The following is a 26,721-nucleotide window of genomic DNA, read 5'->3' as shown; positions in this document are numbered from 1 at the left end:
GTCGCACGACATCAACCCTTATTTATAGTACTTGCATATTACAGAGCAGATGCTGAATAGTGCGGAATCTAAAAGATGCACACAAGAAATGATGACACAGATGGAAAGTGTTGCGACACCCCGCACTCCCCTACCCACAGCCCAGCCTGCCCATTAAAAAAAAAAGAGACAGCTTTCTTTCTCTGCACACTATTTTCAGCTTGCTGCTGCATGCATAACATTCAATGCATGTGTACGTGTGGAGGTTTTTGCAAGTAAATAAAGTTACACTTCATTATTCACAATTGCACATACACAACTGGAGACATAAGCAATTCATTTGCATCATTGTCTTTATTTCAGAAAATCACAGTGAAAAGCCTAAAATTGCTAGTGAATAGAGCTTGCAGAGCTTTGTGCATTTGCAGCAGGCACAAAGATGAGGGCACATCGCAGCAAGAGAATAAGAAAATATCCTCAACAAAGAATGCTTGTATAGATGAGCACTGTTCATCACATTTACCTACCAGTTTGCTCTGAGCTGTTGGCATCACGACATGTGTGCAATGCAGTGAAACTAATATCTGTCTTTAGGGTTCACAAGCTGCTGCAATGTGTCTTCCATTACTATAGTACTCTGTAACAACAACTTCTCAAACACCTTACACAATATGTTAAAATACATTCAAGAGCACTGTAGGAGCTTCAGGGACTGACAACGGGTCAAGTAGGTATTTGCCAGATAAGAAAAACTGTGTACTGTAATCCTCCATTCTAACTGGCACAGGGCCACCACAAACGTCTACAGACAGCCACAAATCGTACCGAGAGTGAACGTGACCAACCCAACTAGTACAGAATGAACAACACAATGTGTGCCCTGCCACACTTCTCGACTCGCACAGCACCAATGCATGTTACCAAAAGTCCTGTAACTCCCTGCAACATTCAGGACACAGCTTACGGAAAAAGAGAATGAGTGATGTCTGTGCCCCCCAAATCTCCCCACAGAAATTTAAACAAGTTTGATGCCGTGAACTGCTTGCATTTCACATGGCAAAGTTCTGGGTGTAGTCGTACTCTATGGTAGGGATGACGGCTTGGACAAATTTCAGGAACACGATGAGGTACATGTGGACACCGAGTTCACCGCCGCCTTCAGTCACAGTCTGGATGATCTTCTTCATCACCTCAGCATGCCTGGTGTCACATAAAAACAGAAGAAAATGAAATAAAGACAAATGCTTGAGACGTCAAACAATAATTTTCTGGAATACTTTCATTTTTGCGACATTACGTGTGACTAACAGAATTAAAATCAGAATCATATTTTATTGCTAGATATAAAGTTGTTATAAAATGGAATGTGCAGGAGGAGGTCCCGGCACCTGAGACTGTACTGGCACCCACATCAGTTTCTGTGAACAGCAGCGTGCTTCGCACTGTACCAAGAATGCTGTCGCTTGTAGACACTGATGCCTCTGGCACTAGTGACATGAAATCATGCGAAAATGAAAGCACCTCCAAAAGTGTTAATCCATGGTCTCCTTAATGCAACCTCCATGAACTGCACAGATAAATGTGCTCCTAACTTGCACAACGCATTGTGGACAACCTCGTGCTCCATTTTCCCCCAAAAAGTTTACGAATAGGATCTACAAGAGTCCCGTTTCCATGAACTGCGGGCACGGAGCTTGTAATTTGTGGTTGTAACCTACAGTGGTCTACAATGCAGTCAGTATATGCTGGACTATAGTTCAGCAGGCTGCACGGCCAAGAGAGAACTGCTAGTCTGCATACCAGACCAGCAGCTGTAGCAAAGAGCCGGTTACTGCACCAAAATCACATTACTCACAGCACTATTTCACATCTGGCTCTTACAACAAAAGTGTGCAGTAATTAAGGTTAGAATGACACTACTACAGACAGCAGTCACGGAAGACCACAATATTTCTAAAATCACGCTACTGGCCTGAACAGAGTTTCAGTTGTGGGGATTAACAAAAAACACGCGACACACAAGGGTGAAAACACAGGACAGTCCTTGTCTTGTATTTTGCAGTGCCTTACTAATACTGTTGTGGGTAACTATGAAGATTTGGGCCACAATGCATAGGAATAGGGCTTTCAAGAGTTACCATGGCAGCAAAAGGTATGCACTGACTGGGATAATGTTGAAGACCCTTGGGAATGATGCCTCTGTCAATGAGTGAATAAACTCTCCAACACAAGCATTGTGTGCATGCTCTGCAGGTACTTTCTGAACTTGATCATGATAGAAAGCTCAAGAAGTGGGCTTTGGCCATGTCAGATGTTATGCCCGTTACGGAAGCATCGTGCCAGAGATAAACTTCATTCTAAGTCACATGGCGTAGGTAGCTGAATGCGTTCTGAGCTGGTATATGCTTTGTATTGGCAAAAAGTTAGGCCACATTAAAGATAAACTAGTTGGCATGTACTCATGGCTGTTAAACTCTTCCTTAAAGGCTGTCATTTTTTTTCTAATGCATTACACAACTTCACTTTTGTCCCCACGAATGCACAGCCATACCAGTTTTTCCACCTTACCACTAATCTTAGACGTGTCAGCCTTGTGCTGTGTGACACAGGAAAATTAGGCGCATTATATCAATTTCACTAAAAATGATGGTAGAGCAGTCCCAATGCTTAAAAAGCTGTTGCCTGCAAAATGAACAGCTACTCACAGAGGGTAGATGTAATGGCAGCAACTAAACTGCTGGGCTGGTGCTTCACTATGCAAACAACCACAGCATGCAGTGCCCAGAAAGAGACAAGGTATAAGTACATGTTCCTCGTTGGCTTGCATTTATTCTGCTCAAAATAAAAATCGTGGGGTGGGGGATTGGGGCTTGATGCTGTACAAGAAAATACATTAATTGAAATGGGACTTCAATGACAAAAAGAAGAAAAAAATTACCATTTCAAACAAGCTGTCACTGTGACACATGTTAGTGCCCCCTCCTTGAAGAGACAGCAATCTTCATGAAACACTGATGGGCATTTCAAGATTAGAATAAATTTTTATAATTATATACATGCAGTCTGATAATTGATAAACTGCTTAGGCTAGATTTTTATGCTTCTTTCAGACTCAGCTTGCATTGACAGCTATCTGCATCTGGCTACCCTGAGGCCAATGCTAGTCAGACAGCAGGTGGAACAAGATTGTGCTATGCCAGTGTCCACGTTTTGGCAGTACTGCACATTGTTCGAGGTCCATACCTGCAAGGGTGAACAGAGGCCATTGGAGGGCCTGGCAAGTGAGGGTGGGCTTCCATGGTGACTGTCTTCTTGGCATGGTCCTGGCTGATGTCCTCGTACATGGCCTCCATGCTCAGAGGCTGTCGCTTCTGCACAGTAGGCCACCATAACAGGATAATGAGCCTGTAGAGTTGCATGCTGTTCCATGCCCAGGTTTCAGTTCTTTTAACACCACAGGTGTTCCCTTCCGTTACCGACTGCCGTGAGCCCAACAAAAGAAGAGAAAGGCTTCGTAGAACGAAATACTATCTTCAAATAGACAAGCCTCCACACAAAATCGTACAATCGAAATACAAGTGGATGAATCACAAAAAGTGGAAAGAAATATATGGTTTTCATACTAAAACTGATCAAAACGGTCGCATTAACACTCGCCGAAAATGACGCAGAACACAGACCCAGTGTGGCTCATTTTGCATGACCTCCAAGATGAAGCAGTGCCATGATGCCATATACCATGGCATAGTGAAAATTTTGGAGGCGGTGAGCTCGGATTTGCAACATACCCACTAACTACCAGGTAAAATCACCATCTGCTTAGGTGCTATTTAAAGGCTGCTAAGAAGAAAATTAGACAATTACCAGCCCTACAGCTTTGCCAAAGTTGCTTTGATACTAGATATAACTACTCATCTATAAACAAATTAGCCAAAGCAAAATTTCGCTGCAGATGAACTTTAACCCTTTTAGATGCCACTTGCCATTTGCAGAGAAAACAATTATTTTTCACAATAAGCCTTCTACGTAAGCTTTACTAACCTCATATTTTTTACAAAGATTGCCAAAAATTTGCAACTTAAAAAATATAGCAGCATGAAGTTTCCAAATCCTTAAAACTGCATTTTCCTAAAAACAGTTATCACAGTTCTGTAAGTTGCATTTGCTAAAGAATTTCAAGTGGACAAATTTGATATGTCAATTTACAGCTTTTGAGAAATTGTTACGCTGTTTATAAGTGTTTCGCAAAAGTCCTACTCACAAATTAGTGGCATACTTTTGAGCAGTGTATAACACACAGATTTCGACCACATTAAATGTATTATTAGGTGCAGTTTATAAAATTGTAATATAATCGTTTATTGCTGAGTTGGAGTCATAAACTTGATATTTGTTTTTAAATATTGCAACTTGCAATATACTGTTAAAAGATTGATAGCCTAAATAATATGCTTGCTATGTGAACTGGATTTTGACATTTTCCTTTAAAAGCAACAAACTTCATCAAAATTGGTGCAGTGGTTGCCAAGATTATTTCCCATTTCCCATGTACGTATTTAGAGATGAGCTCCCGAGCTAAAACTTTTTCCTAACTCTTTCCTTAGCACTAGAAATGTGCTAATTTTCGGTGATTTCACATTTTAATCTTCTATATTAAGATGTAGTAGTTGCAACATATACCATGATACATGAAATTATGGCCTCATCACCAATTTTTTTTAATGAACATAAAGCAGTAATTCCTCAGACAGGTTTTGAGAATTTTTATGTTAAACTTCAAAGAAGTATCCCAAGGAACTTGAATGAAAGTAATAATTTGCCACTTTTATATGGGTATTTCAGAGTAAAAGAAAAAAAACCGAAATATGCAATATGCACCTGGCTCCTAGTTCTCAACTTTTTAAAGCTAGACCACAAAAAAAAATTATTACGCAGATTTTCTGACGTTAATGCTAGACATAGTGATGCCCATGCTATGTGAGAAAGCAGCAGCTTTGCAAATTTGAAAGCAAGTAAGTTTCTATTGCACAAACAGCATTTGTTATTACTCATTGCAGCAGGCACCTGGTTCGATTTTTACTGAATCCTTTAGGATTGCAAAGCCATGATTTTCAGGTCAGGGACCATGCAGAAAACTCCTCATATGTACTTGATTATTGGCTTGATAAACGTACACACGCAGATTTGATTATTGTGTTCGATCGGCTTTCCTGCACAAACAAGCTGGTCTAGAGCATTTTCCATGCGCTGCAGCCTCTACATGCTTTGCTCAGTTCCTGTACAGTACTGCACACTAATGAATAAGGTTACTTGTGCAGGTGGTGTTCAAAATGTAGGAGATTAAACTGCTGGTCAAGCTTTAGTCGAAGGCCGGTCTAAAATCGACTAAGTGGTCTTATGCGAGTGAAAACCCCACACAACAGAAAGTATCAGTTATAATAATTTGTACACATGCTGTTGAAACACTGATTGCCTGGTAAAAGTAATCCACAGTAGGAAAAATAAAGCTGCACTTGATATTAGTTAAACACAATTAGCAAAATAACACAAACTCATGAGCATCTACCATTGTTTGAGACATCATTAGAACAGTCTAGACATCTGATCGGAAAATTGCACAACCTGCCAGGAATTTCTATGTCTTAACTGTTACTGTCATTTAAAAATTATGCTGCCGAGTTGACCAAAGCACAAGTTCTGTATCGTTTTATAGAGGAAGTGCTAGGAGCAGTGAAGGCTAGTTTTGACAATCCCTCCAGGCAAACTTTTATTATTCCAGACTCCCCAATCTGCCAAAAATTGGCAAATCTGGCCAATAGTTATGAAAGTTCAGTAATCATTTGAGAGACCATGGCATTGCCAGTAGAATTTCAATGGGAATGTTTAATAATGTATATTAAATCTGTCAATCAAATTGATCTATTGCTATAGATCCATAAGGCAAAAGTTAAAAATAAGCGCTGACATATATATTTGCAGTCGCCCCTCAAAAAAAGAAAATGGGGGTTTTAAGTGCCGAAACCACGATCTGATTATGTATGAGCCATAATGTAGCGGGAGACTCCACATTCATTTTAACAACCTGCGGCTCTTGATGTGCACCCAATGCACGGCACATGAGTGTTTTGCATTCTGTCTTCAATGGAATGCAACCCCCATGGCTGGGTTTGAACCCATGACCTTGTCTTCAGCATTGCAATGCCATAGCCACCGAGTTACAATGGTGACTGGCTTAGACCATTTAATGTGAAAGAACGATAAACAAAAAAAGTCTTGTGAGTGTTTTTTAAAAGGTTACAGCAAAAAATGAATAGGAAAGCCTTTTCACATTATAGTAGAAAGTTTGCCTCATGTAAGGCTGACAGTGCCATGAATCGCTGGTACTAAAAAGCCTGGACTACAAGAACAAAACGCTCACGGTGTTATTATAATGTCAGATCATCTCATGTGCAAGCCCTTTAGGCACCTGCGGCAGAGCATACCTCATCATAGCCATATAGCCAGAGCCGTGGAGTGCGGTAGTAGTTGTCATAGGTGATGTTGAGGTCGTAGGTGCGAGTGCTTACGATGGCACCATCTAAGGCGCCGGACTCACTGTCACCTCCTGCGGCCGTCGTTTTTTCCATTGCTTCAGTCTTCGCCACAAAAGTTGCCTGGCGAGGCAGCAGGTTGGGTGGAAGGTGACATGTACTGCATGCTAAGCATCTACACAAGCACTACATTTGCTCAAACACAAGACAACCTTCTTTTCAGGGGAAATATTTTACAAACTAGGAGTAAAGGCATGGATGTCAGTTGGTGATGATAGCTGAGAAACCTAGTTCTTACTCCCTTCAGGTGCTCATTTGTGCATATGAATATAATGCATATTAAAAAAAAAGCAAGAATATTTAAAATATGCCACCTGCATCTTGAATGCTTCTGATTGGACCTGCAGTGCAAGTTTGAATAGTACATGCATAAAGTGTTTTAGTAAAATGAGTTGGCAGGTAGAAAGGCTGGGTGCCTGCTTTCAGTATGTTGTCCTGAAAGAGGTTCACTTCTTACATTGCTTTTCATCAGCTGTATTTTTCAAGTGGCTGGCTAGGTGGCTTTCAAAATATGTTAGATGTGAAATAAGTAATGTTTTCACAGAATCCACATGTTGCGAACATGGTAAAATTCGCTGAAGAATTAAATATTCTTAATTTGTTCTGCATCTGTACAGGTTTGGCAATTCTGTAAATACAAGAAATGTGGTGAAACAAAAGTTGGAATGGATATTAATTATTTGGCACCTGAAGGGGTTATCTCCCAAACCCACTAATACTGGTGCAGTTTTGTTAGTTGGCAACTGTGTGTGCCGCACTTCTTAAGACAAAAAAGTCGAGAGACTGCAGATCTGTCAGAAAATAATGTAAAAGAGTAAACTTATCCACAAGGCGGTACATGCAGAAAGAAAAGGAAATGAGAAGAAAATCTGTTTAGTTGGGAATGATTGACTGTTTCCTGAGTCAACAGAAGGATAAACAGGAATTAATTAATGCCAGAGTTTCTTTTACCCACATGTGGCTCCTAATTAGTGCTTGACTTAGATTTGCAACAAGTTGAGAGTTTAGGGGACAGTTGTTGCTACAGTGCAAATGTGCTAGGAAGCTAGCAGTAAATGCATCTTTTTTTATGAAAAGCAGCGTAATGTAGTGTGCGCTAGATCCTACAAACCGTGTTGTCATTGGACAATGAAGCAACAGATGTTGTACACCACTTTTGTCAAGAGCTTATTACCACTAGCAGCAACATTCTGACACTAAAGTACCGAGGTTGAAAATTTAGGCAGTTCTGAGAATATGGAATCAGGGAACACACTGGGTCATCTGCATCCAGCAACCCACTCTCCACAAAGGCATCCATGTCAGCAGCCTCCTCCTCATCATCATCATCACCTTCATCATCATCATCGTCACCACAGCCTAGCCTCTGTGTCGCAGCAGGTGTGGCAGCAGGTTTCTATGCATGGAAAGACAAACAAATTACACAATTCAGCTCAGCTAAACTACCTGCAACAGGTGGTTTAGGTTGCCGACACATGCACAGAGAAACTGCTCAGGCCACAGCAATGGTAATTGTGGCCGCCATGTTAGCATGCTAGAATCTACAACTTATGAGCTGTGTAACATGGTGAGGCAGCCTCTCAAGTAAACTCCAAGGACATGAAGATGCACAGTGTAATCTCTAACAAGGGCTGCACTTTTTTTTTTTTTCATAAATTTGAGCCCAGATTTCTGGAGTGGAGACGATATTTAAATGAAAAGTAAACAAATGTTTGTGTGTTTTGAAAAACTGGCACTCTTGCTACCATATGTCATAACCTTGAAAAAGCTTTATTTAATGTCATTTTCTAGCTCATTTACTGTCACTGGCAAGTAACTGCGCAACTGGGGCTTCGTTCACCAAATGTATGTGTGGATATTGCACCGCAGGTAAGGTTGCGTGATGATGTGGCATGTTGGTTTTCACAGAAAATGTTAATTTAATGCTCCATAACAACATAAAGAATCAGGCTAGTTGGCTCTTGAAGACTACAGTGCACGAGCAGATGAGAACAAAGTAGAAAAGAGAGCTTTTGCCAGTGGGGATGTCTTTTGACAAGGCTCAAGGTGTGACCAACTGTTTTCAAACCATTGGCTTCTGCCACTGCCATATTTTCTGAGAAATCTGCTCTTGGTGATGCTCGACAGGATCTCATGCAAGCGTCTGGCAGAAGGCATCCATGTTGCTAGAAGGTTCAGGCTTGTAGGCGATTTTTTAGCATTGCTGAATAGCGATAATGCAGGCTTCCTTTCCGTTGTTGTTACAACATTGGAAACATTTAACGAGGGCCTTTATACACTTAGACGCATGAAATGCCAGAAGGTATGGGAATTATGGCATCCAATAATTTTTCTTTTTAATGCATGTGCTGGAATACCCGGGCAGAGCAGACGCTCCTTCCCTTTTTTTTTTCCATGTGGGGAGCGGTGCAGCTTCCCAGCAGCAATGCATCTGGCCCCTTCCCTCTTGCTTCAAAAAGCCTAGCCTCACACCAATCAGCTTCTTGCAAAATTCTGTAAGTTGGCTGCCCTGCAAGGCTATTTCTTCCATCAAAAGTTGCACTTCTTCCAGAGAGGAAACACATGCACGAAGGCTTTCTGAGAATTATTTTGAAAATTTCCGGTCGTCACAGTTCCTCCACACCTGTTCTCCCCACTAGTGGGGGAAGAGGGGAATGTATTGTTGCCATTCTATATCCTTTACCCTCACCAAGCCCTCGCACAGTAGAGGAGTGTGTGGGGAAGTGTTGAACGGGAACAAAACTTTGTTCTGCTAGTCTGTGGATGTGAGTTTCTTTAGAACACAGCCTTTCTCATGCATGCGCAGCATAACTGTTGCGATTGGTCTATTGGATTGAGTGAGAGAGAAAGGCAGGGGCACTGTGATTGGCTGGCAAGTGCTGGAGGGAGAACACTGCCAGCTACAATGAAGGAAGGACCCCACTTGAATGCCTTGATTCTCTCCACTGTTGTTCTCCACCTCTGTTCGTCATATGGTCCAACCAAACATTTCATCTCGTATTGGCAGCCGCCAACATGAATCCCAGTGAGACGTCAGGCTTGCAATATCCCGTAAAAACCCTCGTATAATACGAGGTTTTTTTCCTATTATTAGTGTCCCAAATTTTCGCCTCATACTATATGCGGATTCAAACTAAATTTTGAGTCAGAAATTTGGGCTAGAAGTTTTGGTTTCATTACTGCTGCGTGGCTATGGCTTGACTTCGTTATTGCTGCGTGGCTACGGCTTGGTTTCCTTATTGCTGCATGGCTACGGCTTGGTTTCATTATTGCTGCGTGGCTACGGCTTGGTTCGTTATTGCTGCGTGACTACAGCATCGTTTCTTTATTGTTGAGTGCGGACCTTGGCAGCACATGTGCAAATCACGCTTCGCGAAGTGCATCTTGTTGATTCCGCATTGAAGGACCAAGATGTCCACGAAAACAGTACTCGGCTGCTTTCAAGAGAAAGGTTATTTTAGCAGCTGCATAGGACAACGGCAACAGTGCGGCCAGGAGGCAGTTTGGCGTCAACGAGGGAAGCATTCGCGGATGACGTTGACAGTAGGAAGCCCTTTTCACGTGCAGTGGAACGCGAAGAAGCTTTCACAGCCCGAAGAGTGGAACATTCCTGGAAATCGAACTCGCCCTGACGAAGTTCGTACGCCAACAGCGAGCCGCGCATCTAGCTGTGAGCATGGAGCTTATGCAGGCAAAAGCTAAGGAGTTTGCAAGAGAAAAAGAGCTACCAAGCTCCGCCTTCAAAGCAAGCAAGCACTGGATTTATCGCTACATGTGCCGTGCTGGATTTTCCTTATGCCGCCGAACTTCGATTTCGCACAAGCTGCCAGAATCGTTTGAAGAGCTGCTTGTGGCTTTCCAGTGCCACATTATTTCGCTGTGCAAGTCCAAGAACTTCCAGCTAGGGCAAATCGGCAATGCTGACCAAACGCCGGTTTATCTGGACATGCCATCGCCTCTCACTGTGCACGAAAAGGGCTCTAAACACGTTTATGTCTGGTCCACTGGCAACAAGAAAACATGAGTTACCGTCATGTTGTCGTGCACGGCAGAGGGACACAACCTCCTGCCCTATGTTGTCTTCAAGCGCAAGACAGTGCCTAAAGGTGAGGAGCTGCCAAAAAATGTGTTTGTGAGATGCCATGAGAAAGGCTGGATGAACGACAATCTTGTGCTAGACTGGATAAACTCCGTCTGGTGTAGGCGGCCCAGCGCACTGTTGTCGTTCCCGTCCATCCTCGTGCTGGACGCATTTCGTTGCCATTTGGCTGACTCAGTGAAGAGGCTGTTGCACGAGTCCGGCACTGAACTTGTCATTATCCCGGGTAGGAAGACGTCTCAGCTGCAGCCTTTAGATGTTTGCATGAACAAGTCATTCAAGGATGCGGTCAAGTGGTGTTACGCAAATTGGATGCGCTCAGGTGGGCCTGCAGCGACGCCAACCGGGTGGCTGAAGTGGGCTTCGCCAGCCACGCTATGCAAGTGGATTGTGGACGCATGGGTCAGCATACCAGAGGACCTTGTGTGTAGTGCATTCAAGAAGTGCGGCATCTCGAACATGCTCGATGGCACAGAGGACGAGTACCTCTGGTAAGATATGTCCGACAAGGAACTATCCGAAGAGAGCGCAGCTGAGGAAGACAGCGATTGAAGTGCGGAGTGCAATTTAAATAAATGTTTTCCTCGAGTTTTCCTAACTCGTATTATACGCAGATAAAACTTTATATGCGGGTTCGCATTATACGCGGGTTTTTACGGTACTTTAATGTCAGCAAACGTGTTGTTGCGTTTGCCGCTTGCCCTTGTACCATAAAGGCCTGGCCATGCAAGGCAAGTGCTCAGGAGTTAGCCATCAAGCCTAAGCCTTTATGTGGAAAGGGTTATTGAGAGCCCAGTCCACAAGCATAATTCCATGAACTCTTTAGCTATAAGATCTGTCTTCACCAAAGATCACACCAATTTAAAGCCCGCACTTGTGTCCATTACACTGTTCTTCATCCTTGTCTGCTTGTGCACTGTACCTTTCAAGGCATGAAATTTTACAGTTGATATCACTGTACAATGCACCGTAACACTGCATGATGCACAAAAACATTCAGCAGCAGGAGCTACCTGTGAAAATCAGCACATATTGCATGAACATATACACACAAGAGGGCAGCACAACGAAAAAAGCCATGGAGCAGCGGAATATACAAGTTTCATGAAGAGGCCAGTGCTTCCCTCGAACAGACTATCAAGTGTGGAATCGGCAAATGGACCAATGAGGAGCCTACCACACTTCCATGCACTGCGCCAATACCACGCGAAGATAGTGCAGCGCGGGCTGCAGCGCTGCGGATGATGAAATGTGTACTTAGGAAAGGCAGCTGTGCCAGACGTACAGATAAGTTTCGGATTTATTTTCTTATACTAAATTTAGACATAGATTTAAAGGTGTGGGTCTTACAAAAAAATATACAATAAACGGGTCCTGCAGCACTGTGACATTTATGACACCATGCAGAAGTGAAGGACAAGAATCAGCTAGCTGCTCAGAAAAATGGCTGCACTCACTCTGTAATCAACATTATAAGAATTGAAAGTGCTTTGCTCATATACTTTATCACACCATTTCATTAAAAATGCACCCTACACAGCTTTGTAATGCAAACTTGCAATGTGTTCTTGCACAACTGGCACACACACGGAAGCGACAATGTCCAGCACATTGCCACTTCACTACTGCTGCTTGTAGGCCTTCAATATGGATTCGGAAAATGCACATCCACTTACACTAGGCTCGAGAGTCATCTCTTGAACCTGCTCGGCTAGCCCTGATGAAGTACCATCTGAAATCAACCAAGCGATCAGCATAATCAGCAAAAACAGTCGACAAGAAGACTTCGAGGTCGCATGCAGCCCTTTCAACAGCAAATGTACCACAATACTGGCATATTGAATTACACTGCAGGACAACCGTACTGCTGTCATGCAAAGTTGCAAAAGGTTGCCAGTGGCATTCTACCTTTTAAACTTTGTACCCCTCTGACTGAAGGGGCATAGAAAATACAACTGCATGGCTCTCGGTGTGCACAACACTGCGTGGCTAATCTGCAGCCGTAATGGCAAAGTTTGCATGCAAAGTAGCAGCATGTCGCAGTAGTTTACTCTTCCAGACAACTAGGTCGCTTTACTCTCGTGTGCAGAATTCGTTCATGAACCACTTTCAGTTACATGTATCACAAGCTCTCAAAGAAAAATTATCAGCTGCGCTCTTAGTTTTGTAAATACAGGTGATCAAAATAGATTTTGAGAGAGCTACAGTGCTGCACTTCGTTATTTAGGTTGACATGCTTTTATGTAAATTTGGAGCTAGATGCAGGAAAGTGCAGAGTACAAAAATGAAGATACCAAAGATCCAATTTTTGGAAAAAAAGTGGTGTCGAATTGTGCCTGCCGACGCCAGCTACAGTATTGTTGATTTTTGCACATCTTTAAAGGTGAGCCCACATATAACAAACGACTGTGTAACAACCATTTTAAGCAATTATACAATAGAACCTTGGTTATAAGTCCCCTGGTTTTGCGACGACCCGGGTTTTACAACGGATTAACGCAGTCCTGGTGAAGTGCCCATGGAAGCAATGCATTAAAAACTAAGGTTATCCGAAGCAATTTTACGCCTGACCCGCGTTATACGACGACCCTTGCGAAGCGCGGGACGGAACGGCAGCCGAAAGAAAAGCGCCGCGGGTCTCTTTCCTCGCTCCGTCTCTCCGCATGCAGAGTGCTTGACACCGCTCGACCGGTTCACTCCGGCGCAGGTTTCTTCCCTGTCTCGTCTCATCATTCGTTTCTCTCTCCCCCACCAGCAGCCGCCCGCGACGCTCGCTGTGCTGAAATAGTGCCTTTTCTTCTCCACAATCACTTTCTCCCTCTCTTCTCAGTGGTGTCACCTCTCGTCGCGTTGGGGAAGCGTTTCTCTCCCCCCCACCAGCAGTCGCTCGCGACACCCGCTGTACTGAAATAGCGCCTTCTCTTCTCCACAATCACTTTCTCCCTTTCTTCTCGGCGGCATCGCCTCTCGTCGCGTTGGGGAAGCGTTTCTCTCCTTCCAGTTCCACCGCAGCAGATCGCCGACAAGGTAGCGTGGAGAGGCCTAGGTTTATCGTACGTGTTCTTCGTCATAATCCTAGCGACCAGTGTTCAGCGGAGGTTTTGAGTTGTGCGGAGCAACGCGACACACAATTTCCCGAAAGCAGACAGTTTTGTTGCTTGGCGATAAGCTGAATATTATAGAGGAAGCGGAAAAGTGGCATGGAGTCATGAAAGCCAGCATTGCCCGGGACCTTAAGGTACCCGAATCTTCGCTTAAGACGATCCTGGCAAACAAAGCGGTGATATTGCAGAATGCCAACAAGTTCGGGCTCAAGCGGAAAGTGGCAAAAGAAGGACAGCATGAGAAGTTAGAAAAAGTTCTCATCTAGTGGCTTCATCAAGCATGGAGCTCCGAGATCAACGTTGATGGCGCCATCTAAAAGAAAAGGTGGAGCTTGTGGCATTGTGCCTGGGCATCGACGACTTTAAGGCATCGAACGGGTGGCTGGATTACTTTAAAAAACGAAACAGGATTGTGTACAGCTGCTCCTGCGGAGAAAGCACTTCCGTGGATGTTTCGAACAAGTGGATGGAGTTGCTGCTGGAAATGATTGCTGCATACAAGCCCTGTGACGTTTCCAACGCCGATGAGAGCGGTATTTTTTACCATATGCAGCCCGAGCAAACCCTTGCGTTGAAGGGTGACAGCTGTCATGGTGGCAAGCGTAGTAAAGAGCGTGTGACGGCACTATTCTGTGCTAAGAGGACGGTTCTGAGAGGCTGCCCAAGCTCGTTGTCGGAAAGTTTGCAAAGCCACAGTGCTTTAAGAACTTGAAGACGCTGCCATGCAACTACAACTTCAACAAAAAGGCGTGAATGACGTCCTCGCTCTTCAGCAATGTTTTGCAGCAGCTGGATAACAAAATGGGTGCTAAGGTGAGGAAAATATTGCTTTTCGTGGACAACGCACCGTGCCACCCACCAGGTACGTCCAGCCTGAGGAACATAAAGGTTGTTTTTTTTTTTCTTTAATGCCAAACTGCACAAGCCGGCTGCAGGAGCTGGATGCCAGCATCATTGTGTCAAGCAAGGGTACCGGAAGCGGTTAGTGCAGCGTCGGCTGGCGGCTATGAAGCACAGCGAGTCGGCAAAAAATATCACTGTGCTCGACACCACGCATTTTATTGCCAGTTCGTGGAATGCAGTGGCGCAAAGCACAATCGCTAACTCGTTCAAGCACTGTGGCTTTAAGCGAGAGACTGCCTTCTCTGCTGGGGATGCAACAACCTCGATGCCGCTGCAGGCCGATGCAGGCTTCGCCGACGACGATTTCGAAGGTTTAAACCTCACCACGACCTTCACAGAGTATGTGGAGGCTGACAACAACGTTGCGATCTGCGGCGAGGTGTCGCTGGATGACACCATTGAGGAGGCTTGGCCTAGTGCCGACACCGCTGCGACATCGAACGAGGACAACAACGATGCGAAAGATGCTGTGCCTGTGCCTACCACGTTCGCTGAGGCCCTAGGGCACATAGACGGCATCTGGAACTTCATCTGTTCATGCGCCGCCGCAGAGGACCTCCTTTTGGACGTTGCCCAACTCGAGAGAAAGCTCTTGGTTCACGGATCAAACAAGATCCAAAAGAAACTTACAGACTTTTTTTAAAGTTTGTGCTTGCTGGCGGGAATCGTGGCAGTGTGCCGTAAAGGTTCATTTGAATAAAGCATGATTGGTACCTGTACTGCAGCATTAATTCTTATCGAATTTACTTTTTTGGTAATTTGTGTTTCCAAGCCCTGCAGTATGTTATGTTCAGATTTTACGACACCCGCATTTTACGACGCTTTTGTGCGGTCCCGAGAAAGTTGTGTAATCGGGATTCCGCTGCAATTTGTTATTAAACAGGTTTGACTTATAATGAACAAGGGGTTCTTGGGAGGTGCAGACAACAGACAGTGACTTCTTCCGGTAGCAGATCTGGTGCAAAGGAAAAGGAAGAGCATTTGAAGACAGCTGAGAATCGGTTAGAGTGATGCGTTTTGGATATTTGCATATGTACAATGTTCAGGCAACAGAGGACAGGGGCAAGTAGAGATGTTTGGGAAAAGCCTCTCTCCAGCAGCGTACATAAAGTAAGCAAACGATGATGATAAAACAGCAGGGAGAACTTAGGATCAGTAGTATCACAAAGAACCCCACTACAGGTTTTCTTAATCACATGCTGAAATTTCACTGCATGGACACTGACATATTTAGCCATAACAAGGTGCTATCTAGATACACCAACGTACTTAAACAGTAGACCTGTTTATTCACCTTCAGCTAATTTGATCGCGACCGAAGGTCCCGGCCTGTGCCCGTGCCCTATAGGCCCAAACTTTGGTTATTTCAATCCTAAAATTAGCCTTTGCTGCTTAATTCGAACTTGACCTGTCAGCATGCATGTTCCTCACCCCTATAGCGACCCCAATAGCAACTCCTTTACTGGCAGGGCCTGTCTTTGCAGGGCCTGTCTTGGCAGAGCCTGTCTTGGCAGAGCCTAGAGGACAGTGTATGCATTGAACATGCATCATCATCTGCCAAAAACACTTATTTCTGACTGGCCTTAAAAGGATTTTCAAGCAATAATGGTTAAGGATGCCCAAATAGTGATTTTTGAGACGCAATCAAGTAAGAATTGAATAGTGCCAGAAACAAATGGAATCGAATACTTTTCGAACAGTTTTCGAATAATGCATGGTCGTTATCACAACTAATATTAAACAGTGCTCACATTCCAGTATTCTTAAGGTTAACAAATTTCTCTCATTACACAGTATGTTATGAAGCATTGTTTATTAAAAGCACAACTGGAGCATTAGAAGCAAACAAGTAGTTTCTTCACATGTACAGGGCTCTTTAGAGAATGTGAATGATTGCTCTGCAGCCTGGAAAGTAGGGCTACCTAAGTGACGAAGACTGTCCTACTACACAAGTTCTCATGCTTTATGCCTATACTATACCTGCGGGAGTGAAAATTTACCGTAATATTGCCCCAATTTTATGTTTACTTGGGTACAATTGACGTTCTGAAATATTCGAAAAGTATTTGAAAACTATTTGCACTTACTAATAGTGACTATTCGATTTGAAGATTGAATCAAATAGGATGCTAGTCGACTCGCTATTTGAAAGTTTAGAATATTCACACACCCATAATAACGGTAGCTCACAAAGACCGATTATTTATTTATTTATTTATTTATTTATTTATTTATTATATACCTACATTGCCTGGTGGCATTGTTGTAGGTGGTAAAAACCTAATAAAGTAAAAAATAAAAATGAGCAACCAATCCTAACAGGCACAAACATCGGCAAGCAGTGTCAACCGCACTCCGAGTACCGGACATGAAAACATCTCTGCAGATACAAACAAGCAACAAAAGAAATGCGAGAACACCTACATAATAGAATCAGGACAAAAACAGTAAAAGATAGACACAAGCCTTAATGAACAGACTAAAGTGCACCAGTGAAGCAAGGCATCAAAAATAACTCTGCAAGGAGCTCAATCTAAGCACTCAATGTATTAGGAAAGAACGATAATTTGAATATGTCAAGGCAACAATTAAACTCCCCAATTTTTTCCTATACGGTCATGCCTTGCTGAAACATAAAATGCTGCTTAATGTATCTATTTTAATCTAAGCCTGTTCCCTCATTATAAATGCAGAAGAGAAACTTAAACCTTTGCAGCTTTCAACGAGAGGAGGTGTTTCCAGTCCAGTCAGTCTAATCTGCAAGCTACTTAACGTGAAATCATAATTGCAGGTCACAAACCTCGCAGCCTGCCTGTTTCTGTACCCTTTCTAATTTATCTTTTATTATGGCTGTAAAGAGGACTCACGCAACAAAAGCACATAATGTTCATAAAATATAAGGCTTCCTTTAACTTTCCCGGTACATGTTTGAAATTTCTTTGAAAAATGTGCAACAACTTAGAAGCTTTGGAAGCAATTTTATCAATGTGACATGCCCAATCTAATGTGGAAGTTAATGTTATGTTGAGGTATTTAACATGATCAGTCACTTCTAATGGATAAGGTTTGAAGACATAGAAGCTGCTTAGCAGTTCTTTCTTAATGTTAAATCGTAAGTGAAAACATTAACATCTTTAGATTCATTTGCCAGTAAACACACTAAGACAAAACTTTTTGGAGGTTGTACTGCAATACAGCAACATCATTAACACATTGTCATTATTACAAGACACACCATCTGTATAAACTAAAACCGTCGATTTCAGGCTAGTTGAAAAATCACCAATAAAAATTAAAAACAGCCAGGGAGCCCAAATGTAACCGCAGGGGTACCTCAGACAGTACATCTGCGGATGATGATTCCTTGCCATTTACAACCACACACCGCTGATGGTTGGCAAGATAGTCTTCCAGCTATGCTAACAGAGATTCCGGGATTCCCAGAAGGGATAATGTGTAAGAAAGGTGGTGATGCAGCACGAAGTCATAAGCCTTCTTAATATAGAGAAAAATGACATCCAGTTGTACGCCTTTATAAAAACATAAGGCAATATCATAAATGAACTCTCTTAACTGTGTTGCGCAAGAAAGCCCTGCGCGAAAGCCATATTGGGATGGATGAAAAAAAAAACATATCTTGGATGTTTCATGAGGCATGAACAGATGACGTGCTGAGGCATTTTACACCACACTGAAGTTAACAATATCTATCTGTAATTCGATACCGTTCCTCGATCACCTTCTTTATGTAGGGGCGCAACATTAGCCATTTTCCATTCTCGAAGGAGCTTTCTTTGCCGCAACAATATGTGGTAGACTATACCAAAAGAGGCAATATGATCGGTGCAGCGTTTTAGAAGGTGGTTTAAATATCGTCAGGGCCATGCGCAGAATGTGTTTTCAGATTATGCAAAAGATTCCCGACACCCACGCGAGTGACGCATTGTCAGATGCTACTGATATACTAATCAGTGCAGAAGAAACAAATCGAATATATGTGTTAGAACATTCAGCTTCGTGCATGTCATCTTTTAAAGCCTCATCATTGTTAAATACAACAGGAATGTTCACAGAATTCTGTTTATTATTTTTTAATAAAATGCAATACTTCTATGGGATTTCATTTTATTTTGTCTGCCAATGAAGACAAATATTCATCCTTTGCCTGCTTTAGCTGCTTCTTAAGTTAAAGGCCTAGGCATTTTAACTTTGCAAACAAATGTGCAGTTTTCTTTTGGAGATAAGCTTCATATACCCTAACCTTTATTTGATAGAGCCATGCAAATTTTTACTGATACAAAGCTCATTGCTGTGGCAACTAGCTGTCAAAGTTCTTAATGGGATAAATTTATTTATTAAGAATAACAGTAACCACCAAGTTTCAATCTCAGAGTCACAGCTGCATTTTTGAAATGAACCGAGGTATGAATCTAGGTCCCTATTTATGGCACGAAAGCTGCCCCTGTCATACAGGAATACCTTTGAGTACTTCAGGACAAAATTAAGCCATGCGAGTGCATGTATAACAGCTGTGTGCCTGACTACCGTCTTATAGCTCTCTGGTAAACTTGCTCTCACCAACCCTTTTTGGTTAGAATGAAATTTGGCGTACTACCCTTCTAGTGTTTTTGATGTGAAAGTGCCAAATGGCCCACGTAGTGAAAAAGCCGGCAGCATCTGTAACAGCGAAATGGCACCTGAATTCCCCCTGGCTGCAATGCCACATCACAAGCACACAAGCTGCATTTGTGAAGCTCGGGCCTCAACAGAGCAGAGTGGGCAACAGGGAACACCTGCTGCTAGCATGCCAGGTGATGCGTGAGTGGAGAGAGCATTGCAGACACCATGTCAACCTCCTCACTCTCAGAAGTCTGTGTTATCCACGCGTTCCTTGTCAGCGCATGTGCTCTAACTGTGCCTCGATAACGCCAAATCAAAACACGCCAAGCATCTCAACGTGCTCGCTTGCCCCCAAGAAGTTCATAGCTTGAAGGACCACTCAGCGGTGTTTAATTGGACATTAATTCTTTTGCATTCACAACTCATAAGTGCTTAGGTGTCTTCAGATCTTTTTGTTTGTTTGTTGTTTAGACAGAAAAGGCTGAACTCTGCATATAGCCAATATAACTGTGCTTGGCAGCAAAACAACGGTTTCACTAAAGAATTGCGTCAGCGTGTCCAGAAGGCAAGGGTGCAAGGCAAGCCACCAGCCATTCCCACCTGCATAGTGGTGAGTGTCAACCCAGCCGCCGTCCTCGTCACCCTCTTCCTCGAGCACTTTCTCGTGCTCCATGCTATACTCCATGTCCTTGCAGCGCTTGTAGCAAGGCACTGAAATGCCACACCAAGTCACAGGTTATCGGGAGCAAGCACTGACTGCCTATAACAGTATTCTGCTGAGCCTCAAATAAACCTGCTCCACGGTTCACCAAGGTTCACAAACTGCAGCAATTATGTGGCACAATGGATGAGACAACACGACGTTATAAAAATAAAGTGTGTCTACAACTCAATACATGTGCACCAGTCTAATATTTGCACTGCACTTCACAAAGAGAAATCCTTGAAAAGCCTTCTCCATCTGTTTGATCAAGCTTTAAGGCAAAAGCATTTGCTTACGGAGCCTATAGCCCACCCTTAAACTATGCATCAGCAGACCCTGGCAGCACACATGCATGTTATTCTCGTACAAGGACACTATGAGAACCTTGTCGGAGAGAAGAGTTGAACGGCAACAGCTATGCTAACAATGAAAACTATTGTTTACTTTAACATGTTAGTCTCTATATTTCGAGCATACTGTCTGACTTATTCCACAGACTAAATAATAATCTGTAATGTATAACTGCTTCAATTGCTCACTCACACCTTGCCCAATCTTTGGGCACCAAGAAAAATAAGCATGTTTACTTAATGTGATCGCCCACGGAACAGCTTACTTAAGCTTAGAACCTTTCAAAATGAAGTGAACACGATGCCATTCGCTTACAACAGTATTGCACATAATATTATCTCACTCAATAAGCAGCCACTGTAGCATTACAAATTTTGCACCAACTCTAAGCAGAAATGAACTGCTTACACTTGTGCATTATCGCATTACCTAAATAAAATCAGAACTTTGTGTGCTGTATAGAATTTTGAAGACATCAAAATACAGAGTTGTCCCTTTACTCACTAAAGATAATGAAAATTTCTCCCAAGAAGCTTTCAACCTACTATTTTGAACAAAGCATTTTTGCTTTGTTATAGCATGTATAGAACAGTATATAACATGAAATTGTCTATGTTGTTCAGTGATTTACAACTGCACAACTGTGTAATGCTTCTCCTTCATTATAAAAATAACCTTTTTTTTTTTTTGGCACGACTAGGCATAGTTTCTGGCACGGTGTAAACAACAGCAATATAACCAAGCAACCAATTACTGTGCTTAAACATGACAAACACAGCCCGTTATTCTCAAATCTCTCTCCATTATTACCAGACTATGCAAGCAGCTTCGCCAAGCGTCACTGCCCTCCCATAAGCTGGCTTCTATGTGTGCCCCTGTGTGTTTTTTAGTAAGCAAAGTAAAGGTTGCTACCCCTGTGTATTCTTTAGTGAGCAAAGTACAGGTTGCTTTTGAAAAAGTGCAGTAAGTTTATCAGAGTTCATGAGCCGCCTTCATGATGAGTACACTTAAAGGGACACTGCCACTGCAAGCTTCGGCCACCATTGCTCTCGTGACCAGCATGCCTTCCCAGCGGCAGATTAATGTTACCCATCCTAGACCATTTAAATTATCATGAGGGTGATGAAGTCAAATCTGTTATGAAAGAAAATGGAGCAACATTCACATAAATCTCGTCAATGCCAGGCACTTCCACTAGTATCAGATAAAGAAATAAAGCTATCAAAAGATAATCAAATCATGGGGTGTAACATCAAAAAGCAGCACACATGCTATGAGAGAATGTACTGGGGTGCTTTGGATCAATTTTGACTACCTGGCATTCCTTAAAATACACATTATGTGACATAATCTAAGCACTTGAGAACTTTCGCATTTTCCCCCCATTGGAATGGAGCTGTAATGGATGGGAGTCAAACCTGCAACCTTGTGCTCGGCAGCAGAATGCCATAGCCACTTTGCCACTATGACGAATAGATAAACTGATCAAATCAAGGCTTTAAAGAAGCTGTTCTCTGGCAAAGTCAAGCACTGAACGAAATAAAATAATATGACTCTGCTAAGAGAACATTGTAAGTAGTACTAGCTGAAATCGTCTCAGACAGCCCCCAATTCTGAAACTGCTATTAGTGTACGCTTGAGGTTATTAATCTAGTTGTGATATACTACAAGGTGCATGCCATGTGCCACTTTCCAATATATAAAGCACTACTTTTTCATGTACTTATCTTGTTTGACACCTGCAATAATGCTGCACTCACTCACTAACAGAACTCATTCATCAGAATTCATAATAGAATTAATTTGTTGGAGGGACAAAAAATATGTGCAAATGGAAAATTACTGTGCTTAAGCATGACAAACACAGCCCGTTATCCTCTCAGAAAAGGTAGGTAGGTAAAATTATGAAAAAATTAACAAATCACGAGCCTATTGAATGGTTAATGCTTACCATTCCTGGTAACAAGAAACTGCTTGTCAGGTGGCAAGTAGGACTTGGCTGGCAGGCCTTCGCCAGCTGACCACTGCCACGTTGGGCAATGGTGCACAAGGTGGTCTCCAGCATGCACAAACTGCATACACACAAACATGCTTCTATCACTCAGTTGTTTCCATTTTGCTCATTTATCTTTAAGCAGCGTGAAACAGGCTAGTATGCAAATTACCACTACATACTGTCACACACAAAGCATAAAAGCACTTGAATTTCAATGCAAGGCAATATAATGCTGTGTGTTATATAATTACTTAACTAATTTCCCAGTCCGCACAAGGTAGTTGGCACTATAGTATATGCAATACCCATCGTTCCAAGCTGTCATAAGTGACGCCACTGTTTTTCTGCACTTTTATGTCAGATGCTTTCTTAGAAATTGGGGGTGAAAGGGGCCCGAAACACTTTTGTTTAAGACTTGCGAAACCCACTTGAGCGCAGTGTCTCAAGAAATATCATTCTGAAGTATTTTTGAATGAGACCTAATATGAATGGGGAAACGAAGTGTGATATTTCCCCATTCATTCCCCCTAAGCTCATCTGTTGTCATTGGATAACGATGCCTGGCCAATCACCTACCATGCCTTTCTTTCATTTTCTTGTAGCAGGCTTATGCTAACCTTATGAGACTGGCCTGAGAGGTTTCAGGCAGCAACTAGGAAGTGGCAATGGGACGTTACCTGGCGTGTCTGGCAAGGTGTCCACATTAGTAATTTGTGGTCAAAAACAATCGCCCAACAACTGGTATCTATGGGTTGCTGCCACCTGAGGGTAGCCGGCAGGCAGCCAGCAGTTTAAAAAATGGCGAGGAGAAGCCCTCTGTCGCAAACAAGGAGCGCTGATATAACTTGCCATCTGTTATCCCCATGCGCCATCTATAACTACAAAAATTCACTGAAATGCTCGTGACTGTATTTGCTTGCACAGAATGTATTTGCTTTTAAGGGTTGGTTCAGGGTCCCTTTAATTCTCTTAGCTGCTGCATGCTTGCACCCCTATTACACAGCTTCACATGCCTACTTGTAGGCTGTGGGCTTGATTCCCACGATCGCCGGACACCCACTAGTTCAAATGGGCACACGTGAAACCCGGCAAGGTGTTCGGCTTCCTTCAGGGGTGATATATTTGGGAAAAGAGCCGGCATCTTAAAGTCCTGTCGAGGCCTTCGTGAGCACAAAAAAAGTGATGTTTAGGCCACTCCCATGGCCCTATAGCATACAGGGCTTCCCAACCTCAAGTTCACCAACAAATGCCAGCGCTCCTGGTTCTCCTAGTGGAAAGAGAGGTCGCCAGCATCGTGAGGAGCTCAAGATGCCCGAAATCCTTGCAAAATTTCTCATACTGTCACCGTCGTTTCGCAAGCTTCAGCGTTTGGCCAGCCAAGCTGCCTAGTACTGTTGCATGGTGAACTACCACAACAGTGACAAAAAAACCCGGTGCCTGGAGCTGCCTGTAAAGTTCTACAGTTTTCCGAGTAATGGCATGAAAAGGAATGCAGGCAGGCATGGATAATCACCATCCGGAGAATCAAGTGAGCGGGAATACAAAAGTTTGCTATTTTACTTAATCCTTACTATTATTTGCAGCAGTGTTGTTTTGTCTTGGAGCTCAGTCACGAGAGTTTGCTTGTGCCGATGAGAATATCGTTGGAGATGTACTTCGACGTGCTTTGAGTGACGCATTGAGTGTCGGCTGATGTGCACACAATACACACTGTGCTTTCTCATCTTTGTTTGAAAGTCCTTGATTGGTAACATTTCTGTATTAGCAAGTCGAAAGCAGTTGAGTGCTTTAGCACAGGTGTATGATTGTGCAGCCCATTTTTAAAAACAATGTGGAATGTTCTGCGTGGCATCTTCACTCCGTGAATGTTGTTGCAAGAGGAGGGCAGTGGCAGTTTGAATCCCTTTGACTCTCAGTCATTCTTTAATAACCGCACAACACGGGCACTTTTAATCGTGATCGAGCAAGCTAGGGATCAAATTTTTTGGTCGAGATCATGAATGGTAGCTGTTGCACAGTTCAGCAATCTGGATTGAGCCGGTTGAGCTCACTCAGCAGGTGCGGACTACAGCCTATGATCTCAATCTACTGCATCCAGGTCATGCGAAATCGTGGTTGAAAGTGCCACTGTAGATGCACCCAATCTGGATTAGACTCAACGCCACTCCAAAGTGCCTGAATGACAGCGGGTATAAATAACTCATGAGTTTCAACACCTCAGGGACGTCACAGTCTGTGTTGCACGATGCGACGGTGAAATCGCCTCTCTCGGTACTTGACAAGTGGCTTTCCATACGAGTTTCTTGTGCTTTTTTTAGTCTTTAATCAATACTTTGCCTCAATCTTTTTGATTTTAACATGCAGTGATATCACATCCCATCATGCCACTCACTGCACCTGACTTGACTCTGCCAACGACAGCAGCAATGCACGCTTGTCTCCTCTCTTTTTCCCGCTACCTGCCCTGAAATGTGTAGAATTTCATGGGTAGGTGTCGGTCCTTCGTGTTTTCAACGCTGTTGTGGCACTCAACAGCAGGCTTGTGTGGACAAATGCGCAGGATACAAATTCTCACAGCCGGCACCCCCATATACAACATGCCTATGCGACTGCGCTGCCTGGCTACTCCTTCAGTTGCTCCCACAAGCAGCGCTGCTCATCAGCATCCATAGCACCTCCAACCCCAGGTTCGGAAGTCTACCAAATATGCACCTTCTGCCACTCCGTATGCAAAGCCAACTTGCAGCATCTCATTTTACACTGTCTCACATTTAATAATTACCAAGACGACAGCAATATTTTTCTACATTGCCATATTGAAGCTTTACAGAACGACAGTCTCCAAAACCTTGATCAACAACAAATAAATAGACAACTTCTCTCTTAAGATAGTCAGTGTTGTATAAAATAGTACTTATTTTGCATAAAAAATGCCTGGTTAAATGTATAGGCTCAAAGTTGAACATATTTATTTACAATTGATTTACCATACCTCAAAGGCCCCAGTGAAAGGGTTTTACATCTGTCTGGTTGGGCGTCAGAGCCTAAGTGGAGAGAGGCCGAGAAAAAAAGTTTAAAAACAGCACTGTTAATTGGCTATATGAAACTTTACCCTTGAAGAAGGAGCTTGTCTGGCTTTGAAACGTCGGATGTTTTATACATTATTTTGGTTGGTGTCAAATCCAGTCCTTTCAGATTCGGATAAACGTGTGTGATGAAGGTGACACTACGTAGCTTTGTCACAGATGACCTGCACTACGTGTATAAACACTTTTGCCAGAATTCCGGGAGTGTGCTCGCATGTCAACTAGACCGACAACCACATAACTTGACTACACAGGCTACAAAGCTAAAACTTAAATGCAAGTTTTCCAGGAACAGCGTTTCATCGTAGCTGTTTAGCACATTGTTTAGCTTGACGCAATAATGTGCGCTTCTGGATTAAATGTGGCACTGAGACAGCAAGCTTGATAGACAGAGAAGAGGAAAGCCTGCTAAGAACAATGTGGGCGTCTAACGCGCGACTGACTGTGCACATCAGCAAGCTACAGCGCGAAGCAAACGCCAACGTGATTCTTTCGCCGCATTTATCCCCACAAGAGACCACTGCGTGTAACATGATCGGCGGCTGTCAAATTCAGGCAACCTGTTCCCGTTCGCCGGAGAGCGCAAATATCAGTTCAAGAACTAACGAGTTCTCGCGATAACAAAGACGGCCGCGACAACTGCAGATGTGACAATCGTGGAGAACGTGCTCAAAAGGCGAGCTCACTTCTTCTGGCGTGATGACTCCAGTTTCCTTAAACTTGGATTCCTGCACAAAGCGAGAATAAAGCGTAAATAGCACAGCAACAGGTTCTGTCAGCGTTTGTAGCACACGCAGCGTCGCATGAATGCTTGTCATGAAGCAGGATAGGTCGAAATACCTTGAGGATCGGCGTAAGCTTGTCGGCGAAGCCAAGAGCTGTGCCTTTCACGGTGTTAATAACGCTTTGCATGGCTCTGCGAGTCTCAGATGAACGTCCGAAAAGTACGGCGTGCGCGTCTAGAAAAAATCACAACTGACACTGAACCGCTGAGAACGAAACACACCCACACATGCCCACATCAAGTGCTACGATAGGCGATATGAGGAAAACAACGATCAGCTGCAGCTGCGGGCTAATCTAAGACTTCTATTGACTTCGTTCAACCATTAACCGTTCTTTCTAAACGCTTGCATTCGTCGACTTATCCATGTGGTGCATGTTTAAACGTAATAATAGTAGCTTTACAGTGAGTGTTATTGATACTATAATTATTTAAAACAATGTTGCTCTTCAGAATTTTTAGTGTACACGCAGCAAAAGCATGCAAAAGTACGCAGCTTTCGCATG

General features: G+C 43.2%; 1 protein-coding gene across 2 annotated transcripts; it reads right to left on the bottom strand.

Annotated features, from left to right (window-relative positions):
* Positions 1-314: 314 nt before the first annotated feature.
* On the bottom strand, positions 315-26,668 carry Atg3 (Autophagy-related protein 3). 2 transcript variants are annotated; one of them, XM_075681969.1, is made up of 9 exons: positions 26,272-26,659; positions 26,118-26,159; positions 22,301-22,421; positions 19,896-20,006; positions 12,345-12,400; positions 7,825-7,965; positions 6,462-6,632; positions 3,223-3,350; positions 315-1,179 (listed from the first exon to the last, which is right to left on the bottom strand). In XM_075681969.1, the coding sequence occupies exons 1-9, from the start codon at positions 26,341-26,343 to the stop codon at positions 1,029-1,031; spliced, it is 993 nt and encodes a 330-aa protein (XP_075538084.1). In that variant the 5' UTR covers positions 26,344-26,659; the 3' UTR covers positions 315-1,028. The 2 variants fall into 2 exon arrangements, with proteins under 2 accessions (XP_075538084.1, XP_075538085.1); XM_075681970.1 differs by lacking the exon at positions 6,462-6,632 and having other exon boundaries at positions 26,272-26,668.
* Between the last annotated feature and the right edge of the window lie 53 nt (positions 26,669-26,721).

This window comes from Dermacentor variabilis, chromosome 2 (genome assembly GCF_050947875.1).
Source record: "Dermacentor variabilis isolate Ectoservices chromosome 2, ASM5094787v1, whole genome shotgun sequence".
NCBI classification, from domain to species: domain Eukaryota; kingdom Metazoa; phylum Arthropoda; class Arachnida; order Ixodida; family Ixodidae; genus Dermacentor; species Dermacentor variabilis.
This window is presented reverse-complemented; position numbering and strand designations above follow the sequence as displayed.